We start from the raw sequence: 17,534 nt of genomic DNA on the forward strand, positions 1-17,534 counted from the left end.
GAATGGGCGAAATATCCTAACCTCATGGATTTGGTGGGAGCAAAGTCATATACACCCTAGATGTACAAAGTCTGAGAAAGGTGAGTTTCTCACCACAGAGTCCAGTGAGTAGTGAGGGGCTAACGAACCGCATTTCCAGAGGCACCTAGTTAAAAAAAAAGGGTTTCATAAGGGAAACCGATTTCTTAGATGAATTTTTAGAATGTTGATGTAGGTAAACTTAATTGTTATTTCTTTTATACTCATCACAGGGATAAATCTGAAGTGGAAGATCTTCTGTCAAAAATAAATGAACTAGAATGTGCACATGAAGAACAACGATCAAGGTACATCTTAGGCCTTCATCTGGAATTATGTATTATTAATAAAGTACCCAGAAAGTAGTATTTATTACAGTGCCCCCCATATTATGGCCGATTAGATCAGGGGTTCCCAACCCTTTTTGCACTGCGGACCGGTTTATTATTGACAATATTCTTGCGGACCACCCGACCGGGGGCGGGGGGGTGGGGGGGGCGGTGTAGTGTTGCCAACGGACAAGAATAGCAGTCAAATACGTTGTGTTTACCCTGTGAAAGACTACAATGACCATGAAGCCTTGCGCGGGCACCAGTGCGCATGCGTGTATGTGTCGATTTTTTTTCTACAAATCGTTTTTGGCGATTCTGTTGGGGGGGGGGTGTTAATCACGACCGGAATATAGGTGATAAGTGGCTAATACACTCAATTTCCTCTCTAGAAGGGTTTAATCTAACAAATTTAATATTAAGCACACAGCGCATATTTTCCTCGCATGAATATAGTGATAAGTCAATTATCAGGGGAGGACAGGTAGAGGCAGGTTCAATATTATCATTTAAAGAAAAGGTATAGGTATATGGACAGGAAAGGAATGGAGGGTTATGGGCTGAGTGCAGGTCGGTGGGACTAGGTGAGAGTAGCGTTCGGCACGGACTAGGAGGGCAGAGGTGGCCTGTTTCCGTGCTGTAATTGTTATATGGTTATATAAGTCACTTATAAGTCAATAGCATCATAACATTTTAAGTAACGTATGGATATTAAACACACAGCGCATATTTTCCCCATATGAACATATAAAATCATTGCAACACACCAATATCGCTGAATCAGTGGGAGCCCTGGGCTGAATACTTGTTCCCTGCAACAAGACGGTGCCATCGAGGGGTGATGGGAGACAGCGATACTCGAAGGGGGTTCCTTGTGTCCAGTCTATTCCACAATTTAGTTTTTGTTGCATTCATTGCAGAGATATGTTGGAAATGGAAGCAACGTTTTCAGTGCTTTCGTGGCTATCTCAGGATATTCAGCCTTGACTTTGATCCAGAATGCCGGTAGAGATGTTATGTCAAACATACTTTTCAGCCCGCCATCATTTGCAAGCTTGAGGAGTTGATCTTCTTCCCGCGTTGACATGGATGACGCGTGCGTGATGACCTCACGTGCGTACAAGTTCAACAATGGGCGTGACAGGGAATGAGGAAAGGTGCAGCTGACTCATATTGCCACATCATATCGTTTCCTTGCGGCCCGGTAGCACATGCTTTGCGGCCCGGTACCAGTCCACGGCCCGATGGTTGGGGGCCACTGCCGTATGGGACAAACCAATTTAGCCCAATATACGGGATGTCCCGGCAAATACGGGACAGCTGGCAACCCTATGTTCAGGTTCAACAGTGTGTGACAGGGAATGAGGAAAGGTGCAGCTGACTCATATCATTTCCTCACGGCCCGGTAGCACATGCTTTGCGGCCTCGTGGTTGGGGACCACTGGATTAGATAACAGAAACTTGCCCTTACAAAATTCACAAATCACTTCCCAGATATTTGAGATGCAGAATAAAATATATTCTCGCTGAATTTATGTGAATTAATAAAAAGTAAATACGTAATCAGAATCAGGTTTCTGAGGATGAGATGTTATTTTCAATCCACACTGCCTTCAGTCTCCTAATGAGTATATCAAGGATCCAGTTGTAGGGGGACATACAGAGGCCCAGATTCTGAAACTTATTGATTAGTACTGAAGGGATGACGTTGTTCAACGCTGAGCTGGCGCCATTAAGTAGCGACTCTTTGCATGCAGCTCCAGTGGGAATCATCAGTAAGTCCCTTTTTGGACTAGTACGGCTGAAATCCACAGTCACAGCCATCAGTACCTCAGTAAGCAATATCACTCTTAAGACATTTGAAAAATCTGTCAATTTTCAAAACCAAAAAGGACCAAGGATGGCAGACTCAAGTTGCGAGTGCAGTTCCCCTTTAAGAAAAAGGAAGCGGGGATGCTGGACTGGCCTACAGCTACAATTGAAACATAGGGGTTTAAGACTTTCACTCCTGCCTATCCTGGTGGCGAATGTACACTCTCTAGGAAATAAAACTGAAGACCTCAGAGCAAGATTGCTGTATCAGAGACACATCAAGGACTGCTGTGCACTCTGCTTTATGAAAACATGGCTCACAACCAGAATTTCAGTTGCAGAAGTGCAGCTTGGTGGCTTCACCATTCTCTGCAAAAACAGGACAGCTCAGTCTTTTAAAGGCAGAGGAGGTGGAGTATGCTTTGTGATTAACTTAATGTGGTGCAGAAACGTGGCAGTTCTGTTCAGTCCTGGCTCACCTGACCTGGAACATCTAGTGATCAAATGACTTTTTTTTTACCTACTGAGGGAGTTTTCTGCCACCATCCTGGTAACCTTGTACAGTCCACCTCAGGCCAACATCAGGCAGGCACTAGAAGAGCTGAACAACATAAACAACAGACACAAAACAGCACACCTTCCCTCTCATTGTGTGAGATTTCAAGCAGAACAGTTTGAAAAAGTCTCTGAACAACTAACACCAACGTATCACCTCTGGAACCGGAGGAGTCAACACACGACCACTGTTATACCACCATAAGGAATGCTTGTTGTACCATCCCATGTCTATGCTTTGGAAAGTCTGATCCATAATTCTATTCCCAGTGTGAAGGCAGAGATTAAAGACTGCTGGACCAGTGTTGAGAACAAAGAGGTATGGTCAAGGGAGGCAGAGGAGCACTTATGAGACTGCTTTGAGTGGGTGGACAAGAAAATATTCAGGGATTAATCTTTGAGTGTGAACGAATATGCCACTGTTGTCACTGACTTCATCAAGACCTGGGTGGCTAAGTGTGTGCCTTCACAGACATACCCAAAGCAAAAGCTGTGAATGAACCAGGATATTTGTCGTCTGCTGAGAGCTAAATCTGTGGCACTCAAGACTGGTGATCCAGAACAATACAAGAAATCCAGGTAGGACCTACGGAAGGCTATTTTAAGAGTGAGAAAATAATTCTGTTTGAGGTTAGAGATGGAATCGGATACACAACAGCTCTGGCAGGGCTTGTAGGCCATTAATTCCTACAAAGTGAAAGCTGACATCATGAGTGGTTGTAATGCTTCACTCCTAGATGAGCTGAATGCATTTTAGGTACGCTTTGAAAGGGAAAGGTACAGTCATGAATGCAGGAAAATACAGGGAAATCCTGGAGGAAAACCTAATGCAGTCTGCAAGAGAAATGCAACTTGGGAGAAGATTTGTTTTCCAGCAAGCCTATGACTCCAAGCACAAATCCAAAGCTACACAGGAATGGCTTAAAAACAACAAAGTTAATGTCCTGGAGTGGCCAAATCAGAATCTGGACCTCAATCCAATTGAAAATTTGTGGCTGGACTTGAAAAGGGCTGTTCACTCATGATCCCCATGCAATCTGACAGAGCTTGAGCAGTTTTGTAAAGAAGAATGGGGAAAAATTGCAGTGTCCAGATTTTGCAAAGCTGATAGAGACTCAAGGCTGTAATTGCAACCAAACGTACATCTACTATATACTGACTTGAAGGGAGTGATACTGTGCAATCGATTATTTTGTGTTTTATACTTGCAATTAATTTAGATCATTTTGTAGAGATCTGTTTTGACCTTGACATGAAAGAGTCTTTTTCTGTCGATCTGTGTGAATAAAAAGCCAAATTAAATCCACTGTGATTCAATGTTGTAAAACAATAAAGCATGAAAACTTCTGGGGGGGAGTGAATACTTTTTATAAGCGCTGTATATATACACTCAGCTCTTATCTGAGTGGCGACTTGGAACTGTTCCAATTTGTCTACTGAAGCAACAGGTCTGCAGCAGATGTCAGCTCATTGGTTCTTCACACAGCCCTGGGACATCTGGACAACAAAAATGCAAACAACAGGATGCTCTTTATCGATTATAGCTCAGCATTTAATACCGTCATCTCCTCAAAATTAGTCAGTAAACTCGAAGACCTGGGTGTCAATATTTCCTTGTGCAATTGGATCCTCGATTTCCTCACTTGCAGACACCACACTGGCAAATACTTCTCCTCTACGATCTCCATCAGCACAGGAGCACCACAGTGATGTATGCTTAGTTCCTTACTCTACTCACTTGATACCTATGACTGTGTGGATGAGTACAGCTCCAACACTATACAGGTTTCCCCTGCCATCCGAAGGTAGAGCGTTCCTGTGAAACGGTTCGTAAGCCGAAATGTCGTAAAGCGAAGAAGCAATTACCATTTATTTATATGGGAAAATTTTGTGAGCGTTCGCAGACCCAAAAATAACCTACCAAATCATGCCAAATAACACATAAAACCTAAAGTAACAATAACATTTAGTAAAAGCAGGAATAATATGATAAACACACAGCCTATATAAAGTAGAAATACTTTTCCACAATCATTGCCAGCACTGTTCTCCGTAGCGAAAATGTCATGCAAGCACTCTCGGCAGAAAATCTCACGCAAGCGCTGTTGACAAAAACACTTTCTCCAGTAACCTTTAAGCTATGAAGCTGCCAAATGTACCAAATAACACGTAAAAATACACAGCCTATACAAGTAGAAATAATGTATGTACAGTGTAGTATCACTTACGGGAATCGGGAAGACAGCGCAGAGCACACTGATGATGGTGTGTTAGACTGAGTCGTCGCAGGTTGGGTGGTGCAGTGGCCCCCACCCTCCAGCCCGCCGACGGATACATTGCCGCGAAGCATGCAGGGGTCCAGCAGTAGCCGGAAGGCACACAGCACACCTTTAAGAAAAAAGCCAAAATAAACATGCTAATTAATTAGGTGCCATCCGACACGTTATTGTCGGCCCAGATCAGGGCCGATTGCCAATTGCATCGCCTCTGATCTGGGCCGACAGTTACGTGTCGGGCAGCACCTAATTAATTAGCTTGTTTATTTCGGCTTTTTTCTTAAAGATGTGCTGTGTGCCTCCCAGCTACCGCTGCATTCTCCATGAATCGGTATCTGTCCGTGGCCCAGGGGTTGGTGTGGTGGGACACTGGGGTGTCATCTCGCCGTCTGTTTCCATTAGAGCAGGCGGCTCATCTTCTCCTATGACTGCCCACCTCAATGTCGAAGGTCAAGGTTCATTGTCTGCTGTGGCTGATGTGGAAGGCTTGCTTGACTGCTGAGCCTCGCACATTTTTCTATCATACAGTTTTTTGTAAGCACTCAAACCATCCTGCAAATATCCCCTAAACCTACGTACCCTTTCAAAATTAAAGTCGTACTTTATCATTGCAGCGAAAATCTCACGCAGTTGCTCACGTTCATTTCGCTACTGCATTCGGTTTCGATTGTTATCCTTTCCTCTTCCAATTACATCAGCTCTTCATCTATCAGTTCTTGGTCATGGGATGTCAAAACCTCTTCAACATCATGTTCGTCAGCTTCCACAAGCCAAACTCACTTTGTCCTTACTTCGTTCACCACAATCAAAACGCTTAATTATGTCTAGTTTTATGATAAGTGTAACACCCTTACGAGCTCTTTCAGGCTTTTCCAATACCTCAGAACTCATCTTGCAAACTGCTGCTCACAGGCACGTGTTAAAGCAATGCCGTTCCAAATCCGGGGGAGAGCGGCTGCTCCGGACGCGCGCTGCCTTTTATCGCGCGCTGATTTTTTCGCGTGTTGATTTTTTATCATGCGTTGCTTTATTTTCGTAACAATGAAAACACCTTCTAAAAGCAAAAACAGGGTACTAATGTAGGTCTTTTGTAACAGTGAGGTTTCGTAAAGCGAACGTTTGAAAAGCGGGGGACACCTGTATACGAGTTTGCTGTTGTTGTCTGTATCAAAGATAGTGGTGAATCAGCATACAAGAGGGACACTGAAAATTTGGCTGAGTGGCGTAATAACAACAACCTTTCACTCAATGTCAATAAGACCAAGGAACTGATTGTGGACTTCAGGAAAGGGAAACCAGAGGTCTATAAGCAGTAATCAGAGGATCAGAGGTGGAGAGGGTCAATCGTTTTAAATTCCTGGGTGTCACTATCTCAGCGGACTTGTCCTGGACCCATCATATAAATATAATCACAAAGAAAGCAGGTCAGCACTTGAAATTCCTTAGGAGTTTGTGGAGATTTGGCATTTCATCAAAAACCTTGGCAAACTTCTATAGATGTGTGGTGGAAAGTGTGCTGACTGCTGCATAATGGCATGGTATGGGAAAACCAATGCTTTTGAGCAGAAAATCCTACAAACGGTAGTGGATTCAGCCCAGTACATCACGGGTAAGACCCTCCCGACCATTGAGCACATCTACATGAAACATTGCTGAAGAAACATTTTTGCAGCTGCTGGCATCAGGTAGAGGGTACAAGTGTCTCAGGACTCGCACCACCAGGTTCAAGAACAGTTACTACCCCTCCACCATCAGGCTCCTAAACAAAAGGAGATAATCACACTCATTTTACTTCTGGTGTTCTCTCAACCGATGGTCTTGCTTTAAGGACTCTGTCTTATTATTTCATGCATGCTTTTTATTTTTATCTATATTTGCAGAGTTTGTTTACAGTTAACAGTTCTTGATATTTACAGATTAGTTACTGTTCTATAGATTTGCTAAGTATGCCTGCAGAGAAAGAATCTCAGGGTTGTATGTGGTGACATGTATGTACTCTGACGTGCTCAGATGACGTGGCTTTGCATTACAGAAAATTGTGATATGACCTGATTTCTAGGAACACAAACTCACTCCACCTTAATGAGAGATGATGTATGTATTCTACTTGCCTACACTTTATTTGCCTATTTTTTTTATCATACTGTAGGTATTGCAAAGAAATTAAAGAAAAAGAGGAAAAATGGCTGCATTTTGAACAGAAGTACAAAAGTTTGGAAGAACAACTTGAAGAAAAAGTCCGTAAGGAGACAGAAGTAGAAAACCAAACTTCAAAATCACTAGGTGAACTTCTAACTCTACAAACTACCCTAAGTCAAGCAGAAGAAAAACTTGCTGCATTAACACAGGAAAGGTACAGTCATGTGATTTTGCTGTGACATAGGAAAATAAAAATCAAATTGTAAACAGATAATTTATTTAAAGGCACACCTTTTTTATCCAAGCAACTTATTTCAACTCTGGCAAGTCCCTACCTCATACCTATAGATGTTAGTAGCTATCCACTTTTCCATCCGTCTGGTCTATGATAAATTGTGATGTTTGCACATCTTACATTTTAGATTTGCATATTTTATGTATCTAATTCCTTGAAACACAAATCTTTATAAGTTTTCAACTTCGTTCATATTTTACATTGTATGTTACAAATTTACAGTCTGTCGTGAATAAATCTGGGTTATGTACATATTTCCTCTAAATTAGAAATTCTCAGACTTTTGGGGGTTACTGCCCTCTTTGCTTCCAGACCACATTCTTAGCACCCCTTTTCCAGCCATTGGATAAAAACTATAAAGAATTTTGTTTTATGATGCACAGTGAAAGAAAATAGGAACTCCAAATTCAAAGCAGCAATCAATACTTGGAAAAATGTTCAAATGTATTTAAAACTAGAAATAAAATTATTTCTTTAGTTATAGTAAAATAAGTTTCATCAACAATTTTAGAGCATACATTGATAGACCAACTATTCAGTACTTCAATGCTTTTTTACCTTTCAATCAAATGGATGGGCTCTGTGCAGTGATGTCAGCTTCTCAACACTCAGAAGGAGTCTCAGAACCCTATGTTCAGTAATTTGCAGTCTGTTTCATTGCTTATGAAAGAATTTGGGTGAGCGCACTGAAACTATGCTCCATTAAATATGATGTTGGAAAGATAATAAGGAACATCCTGGCCTTTTTCCTCAGTGCAGGATAGTGTTCAGAGATTTATTTGTGCACCTAGAAGTCTTGAAATTATTTTTTTGAATCTCAGCTTCAGCTCAAAGTCATTTTTTGTAGTTTGATCAGTTCTACCTCCATCCTTCCTGTTAATTCCTCATTGCAAATGTTCAGGAATTGATTTATTACCCAATCTGAAATTTGGATTGAGAGAAGATCCTGAAAGCTCTCTGACATATGTTTACGCTGCTCATCCAGGTGGGCACAGTATACTTGAAGATCTTCATCTGGTATTGTTTCTTTCTCTTCCAACTCAGAGAGCTCGGAAATTGGAAAAGGTCACAACGGACACTGTTGCCCTTAAGTAGGACAGAAATCTGGAGAGGACTGATTTGATTTTGATAAGATTCACATAATTTTCTTGCATTTGAAGATTAATTTCATTAAACTTTGAGTAATTTTGACAAATAAGCAATATCATGCCTAATATTCTTGAGCTGATTACTGATTGAAACATCGAGTCTTCAAAGAATTTTATCGCAGTTTCAAAGAGTGCAAGAATAGTTTGAGGTATTTTCCTTTTGAGAGCCACCTGACTCCTGTGTGCAACAGCAAGCATTCAAACTGTTCATCATTCTCAATACAAAGCTCTTGAAATAGTTGAGAATTTATTTACTGCTGTGATAACAGTATTCAATGATTTATGCAGCTGTGAATTATACAGTGAATGGTAAATCTGTTAGGTACAGTTTTCTTTTCAAGAAAGTAATAACCCCACCATAGTGTTCTGTCATTGATGGTGCTGCATCTGTTGCACAAGAATGTTGGTGAGTAGAATGTCTTTCTCGTTGAAATATTGCTCAACAAACTGAAGTATTGACATCCCCTTCCTATCTGTTTCTAGTCCTCTTGCAAACAACAACTCTTGAACCATGCTTTCATCTTTTATGAAGCAAGCATCACCAAGAAGCATTTTATTCTTGGCATTACTACCAATTAGAAGCTTTCTGACAAATAGGAATGTGTATTACTCTACAGTTTTTTTAAAACTTTTTTTCCCAAATACATTGGGATAATTGTAAGTGTTTGTACTGAATGTTTACAGTAGAATACAACCTCAAAATTGTGGGGATTGGCTTTTGTGTAATTAGCGCAAACAGAATCTGGTTTATTATCACTGACATTCATCATGATATTTGTTGTCTTGTGGCAGCAGTACAGTTCAAGACAAAAACATTACCATAAGTTACAATAAGTAATTAATCAATTAATGTAAGTAGTGTTCATGGAGCATTTAGAAATCTAATAGTGGAGGATAAGAAGATGTTCCTAAAATGTAAAGTGTGGATCTTCAGACCCCTGTACTTCCTTACAATGTGTCTCATACCATTGTTCAAATATTACTAAAATAGATGTCAAATGTATTCATCAGTTTCAGATAATAGGCCTTTTCAATATGGAAATTGAGGTCCAGCAACAAAATTGGTCCCAGATTGCAGTTTTGGACAAGATTTTGTTGGAAACAGCATACTACAGACTTTGATCAAGTCTACCTATATTAGAAAAAGAGCTAAAAGTAAATTTGAATTCATCCTTTACTGATATTAACAGTTCCTTCTGTTTTTTTTACTTATTCTGTCCCTTTCAAAAGTATTATACTCATAGGGTTGTTTTCTCTACCCAAGTTCACAGGTGAGTTTGTTTTCAGTCTTGAATGTTGATGATACAATGTGGAGATGATGGTGTTTTTGAAGGTTATGGAGTCAATAAAATGCTAACTTGTTGGATATAGTAATTGTGTGGCAGTTGTGCACTGCAGATTTTACATGCCATTTCAGCCTTTGCCTGATTGTTGTTGAGTATGCAGCCCAGGTGGATCACCAAAATATCCAATGGTAATATGATGTAGCAGTGATAAATGAAAGATGACTAATAAAGATGCAGTTTGACAATAGTATTACTTGGTTACAAGGTGTTCAGAAAACAGAGGAGGCATTATAAACAAAAATAGAAATGCTATATGAACTCAGCCAGTTGGAACACTTATTAAGAAGGATTGTTGATCCAAAACGTTGAGTGGTTTCGCTTCACACAGATACTGTTTGACTGGCTGAATTCTTGCAATATTTCTGGTTTGGTTTCAAATTTCAGTAAAGGAACAGATCTCTCATTGGTTGAACAGTTTGGAGATAAACCACTGATGAGACTAGTCCAGTGCCATCATAGAATTGTTTCAGTGACCAGACCCCTCATACAAATCTGAGCTTTACCACCTGGTGTTTTTTTCTGCTTTGTCTATTTTTAAATACACAGTGACATTAATTTCTGACTTTGCCAAATCCAGCTGTAGTCTGATATATCTTAGCAGTAACCCTTCAGATGACTGTCCTACAGATGTCAATGGTGCATTCCAGAAGTGAAATAAGAACTGTGTAAGTTTTGTCTCAGGTCCCCCTCTTGTCATCCATCAATCCAAGTAATCTTCTTTCTCTAAACTATTTGAACATAGGTGATGTGCACATTCTTGATATGTTCCTTATGTGACGAGAATACACATAAAATTAAGACGTTTGCTGGCCTGGGTTAGCATCAGTGGCATCAGCAGTTGGTCTGCTACCTGTCCTCAGGGGAAGGAGAGATAAGGAACAATGAAGTAGCATCTGGAGATCTGTAATGAAGGGATGGGAGAGAGAGCTGTCTGGAGCGGCTCCCCCTTTGAACCCTGAACTGTTTGAAGTGATGGACAGGCGATCTGGAGATGTGTAATGAAGGGACGGGAGAGAGAGCTGTCTGGAGCGGCTCCCCCTTTGAACCCTGAACTGTTTGAAGTGAGGGACAGGCGATACCCCAGCAGGGGGATAAAAAGGGACAGGTTCGCTAAGGCAGGTCACACACACGACACTCGAGGTAACGAGACCCTGGAAGCGGTGCGCCTCCCACGAGTCGGTGGGAAGCTCTTGGAAGGCTGATCGGGGGATCAGCCTTAAACGCACAGGGTGGAAAGGTACGATCAGCGGGAACCCGTCGCTTAGGTGCCGGGTTCACTGCAGAGGATCGACCGCATCTGGAGGAAGGGTCACAGTCGGTGACCTCAGGTGACATCACAAAGGACTCGCCCGAAAGCTGCTTGTGGAGCAATATCGCCGGTCTGTGAGTGGAAGCCGTTTCTGAATGATCAGTCGTTCTTGTTCTCTCTCTCCTTCCCCCCACGTTGTCCATCGCCATGGCAACGATTACTGGGAACTGAACTATTAAATCGAACTGGACTTTTGTGTCACTTTAAAATTGGTCATTTACCCCTAGACAATGATAGAGCTTGATTGATGCTGTTATCTTAATTCTGTGCACATGTGTGTTTATCATTGCTGACCTATTGCATTTATTATCCTTTCAATTACTGTGTTGCTTGTTTCTTTAATAAAACTTTCTTAGTTCTAGTAATCCAGACTCCAACTGAGTGATCCATTTCTGCTGGTTTGGCAACCCAGTTACAGGGTACGTAACACTTATCAGGAATTTGTCACCTGAAGTGTGAAGATACATCTATTGTTCAACATTAGCAATTCAGAAAGAACATTTGTGGTGGAGAACCTTTTTGAATTTGAAGTCGTCAGTTAAGCTGATGTCACTATGACAGGCATTGTCATTTTCCCCATAGATGGGCTTTAATATGCTTTCAGTGTTTTCTTTCTCTAGGCCAACAAACAAAAACTGGAGCAACTCATCATTTCCTTTTGATAAAACAACAGCTCTAGATCTCCAAAGAACAGTGCTGTTCTGAAGCTTAGTTCATACCTTCTCCTATAATGTGGTAATAATACATTACCTTCAAATTCTTCTTCATATCCACACTGGATATATTTGTACACATATTAGTCTAGTGTTATAGCTCATCACAGTCGCAAGTTACTGGTTTGTGACTGGACTGCTATCTAGATTCTATCTGGACAGCAAAGATGAATACATCAGGGTGCTCTTTATCGACTGCAGCTCAGCGTTCAATACCATCGTACCCTCAAAACTAATCAATAAGCTCAAAGTCCTTGGCCTCAATACCTCTTTATGCAATTGGATCCTCGATTTCCTCACTTGCAAACCCCAATCAGTTTGGATTGGCAGCAACATCTCCTCCACAATCTCTATCAGCACAGAAACACCACAAAGCTGTATGCTTAGCCCCCTGCTCTACCCACTTTACACTTATGACTGTGTGGCTAAGCACAGCTCCAATGCCATATTCAAGTTTGCTGATAACATCACTTTTATAGGGTGAATCAAAGGTGGTGATGAATCAGCATAAAGGAGGGAGATTTAAAATCTGGCTGAGTGGTGCCAAAACAGCAACCTCTTACTCAATGTCAGCAAGAACAAGGAGCTGATTATTGACTTCAGGAGGAGGAAAGCAGAGGTCCATGAACCTGTCTTCATTGGAGGATCAGAGGAGGAGAGGGTCAGCAGCTTAAAATTTCTTGGTGTTATTAATTCGAAGGGCTTGTCCTGGGTCCAGCACATAAGTGCGATTACAAAGAAAGCTCGGCAGCACCTTTACTTCCTCAGGAGTTTGCGGAGATTTAGCATGACGTCTAAAATTCTGACAAACCTTCATAGATGTGTAATGGAGAGTACATTCACTGGCTGCATTACAACCTGGTATGGAAGCACCAATGCCTTTGAACGGAAACTCCTACAAAAGATAGTGGATACAGCCCAGTCCATCATGGGTAAAGCCCCCCCCCCCCACCATTGAGGGCATCTACACGAAGCATTGTCGTGGGAAAGCAGCTTCCATCATCAGGGACGACACCACCCAGGACATGCTGTCTTCCTGCTGCTGCCATCAGGAAGGTGGTACAGGAGCTTCAGGACTCACGGCACCAGGTTCAGGAACAGTTACTACCCCGCAACCTTCAGGCTCTTGAACGAAGGGGGATAACTTCACTCAACTTCACTTGCCCCATTGAAATGTTCCCATAATCAATGGACTCATTTTCAAGGACTCTTCATCTTATATTCTCTATATTTATTGCTTATTTATTTATTATTCCTATTTTTTTTCTTTTTGTATTTTTGCAGTTAGTTTTCTTCTGCTTCTATTTGAATGCCTAAGAGCAATCTTTCATTTATTCTTTTATGGTTATTATTCTGTAGATTATTGCATATGCCTAGAAGAAAATGAATTTCAGGGTTGTATATGGCAGTGGTCCCCAACCTCCGTGCCGCGGACCGATACCGATCTGCGAAGCATGCAGTGGTGCAGTGGTATCCGGAGCGCACCCAGCACATCTTTAAGAAGAAAGCTGAAATAAACAAGCTAATTAATTAGGTGCTGCCCAGCACGTAAATGTCGGCCCAGATCAGAGGCGACACAATCAGCAATTACCTCTGCTTCGGCGAGCAGAGGCTGAGGACGAGCTTCACTCCAAGTGAGGACCCCTCGAGAGTCTTCGGCGAGGAGACTATGCCACGGCTGGAGAGGGTGAGAAGTGGTGAGGAAATGACCGCTAGGCTGATACAGTGTGCTGCGTGCATGATGTGGGAGGTCAAGGACACTGATAGTGCCTCTGGATCCTACACCTGTGGAAAATGTGTCTAGTTTCAGCTTCTGAAGGACCGTGTTGCAGCACTGGAGAGGCAACTGGATGACCTTAGGTTCATCCGGGAAAATGAGAGTTTTCTGGACAGGACCTACAGTGAGGTCGTTACACTGGGGATACCGGAAGAGAGAAGGGGAGGGGCGACGATGAGCAAGGAAAGGATGCTTAAAGTACAGGAGACCCCGGGGGATGTGCCTCTCGTAAACAGGTTCACCCTCTTGGAAGCTGTCGGGACAGAAGATGATGCCAGCCTGAGAGGTGGTCAGGTCTGCGAGTCAACAATTGGTGCTGAAGCAAAGCCGAGGAGGCAGACGTCAGGCAGAGCCGTGGTAGTAGGGGACTCCATAGTGAGAGGTATAGAAAGGGGGTTCTGTGGCAACAGGTGAGATTTAAGAATGGTCTTTTGCCTCCCTGGTGCCGAGATCCAGGATGTCACGGACCGATTGCAGGGAATCCTCGAGTGAAGGTGAACATCCGGGAGTGGTGGTGCATGTCCGGCACAAATGACGTGGGGAAGAAGAGGAAAGACATTCTACAGCGTGACTTCAGAGAACTCGGAAGAATGCTGAAAAGCAGGACTTCCAGGGTGGTTATCTCTGGTTTGCTTCCTGTTCCTTGTGCTGGAGTGGGCAAGAACAGGGAGATAATGGATCTGAATGTGTGGCTGAGGAACTGGTGCAGGAGGCAAGGATTTACATTCTTGGACCATTGGGGTATGTTTTGGGGTAAGGATGAATTGTACAAAAGGGACGGGTTGCACCTTAATAAGTGGGGCACCAGCATTCTGGCAGGTAGGCTTGCCTCTGCAACACGGGTGTATTTAAACTAAGTAGTGGGGGGGGAGGGGACAAACTGGAAACATAAGGATGGAGATAAAGTGAGAATAAGAAAAGTTAAGAAAGACAGCAGAATCAACAGAGCAGAAAGCTCAAGAAGGGATCATACAGTGTGGCCAAGTGAAATAGGAAGTGCTATGAAAGGTGAGGGGAGTAATGAATTAAAAGTATTGTATATGAATGCACAGAGTATAAGAAATAAAGTGGATGAGCTTGAGGCACAGTTGGAAATTGGTAAGTATGATGTTGTGGGAATAACAGAGACATGGCTTCAAGTGGACAGGGCCTGGGAAATGAATATTCAAGGGTATACGTCCTATCGAAAGTACAGACTGATGGGCAGAGGGGGTGGGGTGGCTCTGTTGGTGAGGAATGATATTCAGTCCCTTGCAAGGGGGGACATAGGATCAGGAGATGTAGAGTCAGTATGGATAGAACTGAGAAATTCTAAGGGTAGAAAGACCCTAATGGGAGTTATCTACAGGTCCCCAAACAGTAGTCTGGATGTAGGGTGTAAGTTGAATCAAGAGTTAAAATTGGCATGTTGCAAAGGTAATGCTACAGTTGTTATGGGGGACTTCAACATGCAGGTAGACTGGAAGAATCAGGTTGGTACTGGACCCCAAGAAAGGAGTTTGTGGAGTCCCTCCGAGATGGATTCTTAGAACAGCTTGTACTGGAGCCTACCAGAGAGAATGCAATTCTAGATTTAGTGTTGTGCAATGAACCGGATTTGATCAGGGACCTCGAGGTAAAGGAGCCATTAGGAGGTAGTGACCATAATATGATAAGTTTTAATCTACAACTTGAGAGGGAGAAGGGAAACTCAGAAGTGTCAGTATTACAGCTGAACAAAGGGAATTATGGTGCTATGAGGGAGGAGCTGGCCAAAGTTCAATGGAACAATACCCTAGCAGGGATGACAGTGGAACAGCAATGGCAAGTGTTTCTGGGAATAATGCGGAAGGTGCAGGATCAGTTTGTTCCAAAGAGGAAGAAAGATCCTAAGGGGAGTAAGGGGAGGCCGTGGCTGACAAGGGAAGTAATGGACAGTATAAAAATAAAAGAGAAGAATTATAACATAGCAAAGACGAGTGGGAAGTCGGAGGATTGGGAAACTTTTAAAGAGCAACAGAAGGTAACTAAAAGGCAATACGTGGAGAAAAAATGAAGAACGAAGGTAAACTAGCCAAGAATATAAAGGAGGATTGTAAAAGCTTCTTTCGGTATGTGAAAAGGAAAAAAATAGTTAAGACCAAAATTGGGCCCTTGAAGACATAAACAGGTGAATTTATTATGGGGAACAAGGAAATGGCAGACGAGTTGAACAGGTACATGGATCTGTCTTCACTAGGGAAGACACAAACAATCTCCCACATTTAATAGTGGCCAAAGGACCTAGGGTAATGGATGAACTGAAGGAAATTTATATTAGGCAGGAAATGGTGTTGGATAGACTGTTGGGTCTGAAGGCTGATAAGTCCCCGGGACCTGATGGTCTGCATCCCAGGGCACTTAAGGAGGTGGCTTTAGAAATCGTGGACACATTGGTAATCATTTTCCAATGTTCTATAGATTCAGGATCAGTTCCTATGGATTGGAGGGTGGCTAATGTTGTCCCTCTCTTCAAGAAGGGAGGAAGAGAGAAAACAGGGAATTATAGACCAGTTGGCCTGATGTCAGTGGTGGGAAAGATGCTGGAGTCAATTATAAAAGATGAAATTATGACACATCTGGATAGCAGAAACAGGATCGGTTCGAGTCAGCATGGATTTACGAAGGGGAAATCGCGCTTGACTAATCTCCTAGAATTTTTTGAGGATGTAACTATGAAAATGGACAAGGGAGAGCCAGTGGATGTAGTGTACTTGGACTTTCAGAAAGCCTTTGATAAAGTCCCACATAGGAGATTAGTGGGCAAAATTAGGGCACTTGGTATTGGGGGCAGAGTACTGACATGGATTGAAAATTGGCTGGCTGACAGAAAACAAAGAGTAACGATTAATGGGTCCCTTTCGGAATGGCAGGCGGTGACCAGTGGGGTACCGCGGGGTTCAGTGCTGGGACCATAGCTGTTTACAATAGACATTAATGATTTTGATGAGGGAATTAAAAGTAACATTAGCAAATTTGCCGATGACACAAAGCTGGGTGGCAGTGTGAAATGTGAGGAGGATGTTATGAGAATGCAGGGTGACTTGGACAGGCTGGGTGAGTGGGCAGATGCATGGCAGATACAGTTTAATGTGGATAAATGTGAGGGTATCCACTTTGGTGGTAAGAACGGGAAGGCAGATTATTATCTAAACGGAGTCAAGTTAGGAAAAGGGGAAATACAACGAGATCTAGGTGTTCTTGTACATCAGTCACTGAAAGCAAGCATGCAAGTACAGCAGGCTGTGAAGAAAGCTAATGGCATGCTGGCCTTCATAACAAGGGGAATTGAGTATAAGAGCAAAGAGGTCCTTCTGCAGCTGTACAGGGCCCTGGTGAGAACACACCTGGAGTACTGTGTGCAGTTTTGGTCTCCAAATTTGAGGAAGGACATTCTTGCTATTGAGGGAGTACAGCGTAGGTTCACAAGGTTAATTCCTGGGATGGCGGGACTGTCATATGTCGAAAGATTGGAGCAACTGGGCTTGTATACTCTAGAATTTAGAAGGCTGAGAGGGGATCTTATTGAAACATATATGATTATTAAGGGATTGGACACGTTGGAGGCAGGAAGCATGTTCCCGCTGATGGGTGAGTCCAGAACCAGAGGCCACAGTTTAAGAATTAGGGGTAGGCCATTTAGAACGGAGTTGAGGAAAAACTTTTTCCACCCAGAGAGTGGTGGATGTATGGAATGCTCTGCCCCAGAAGGCTGTGGAGGCCAAGTCTCTGGATGCTTTCAAGAAAGAGATGGATAAAGCTCTTAAAGATAGCGGAATCAAAGGTTGGGGGATAAGGC

At 42.6% G+C, this 17,534-nt stretch overlaps 1 protein-coding gene across 3 annotated transcripts in view; it reads left to right on the forward strand.

Annotated features, from left to right (window-relative positions):
* lekr1 (Leucine-, glutamate- and lysine-rich protein 1) overlaps positions 1–17,534 on the forward strand; it is a 192,961-nt gene that overhangs the window by 104,976 nt on the left and 70,451 nt on the right. For all 3 annotated transcript variants that reach the window (XM_072254578.1, XM_072254577.1, XM_072254579.1), the window contains exons 7-8: positions 252–326; positions 7,140–7,343. In XM_072254578.1, coding sequence (XP_072110679.1) covers positions 252–326; positions 7,140–7,343 — 279 coding nt within the window. The remainder of the gene's footprint in view (positions 1–251; positions 327–7,139; positions 7,344–17,534) is intronic.

Source organism: Mobula birostris, chromosome 4 (assembly GCF_030028105.1).
Source record: "Mobula birostris isolate sMobBir1 chromosome 4, sMobBir1.hap1, whole genome shotgun sequence".
Lineage (NCBI taxonomy): Eukaryota > Metazoa > Chordata > Chondrichthyes > Myliobatiformes > Myliobatidae > Mobula > Mobula birostris.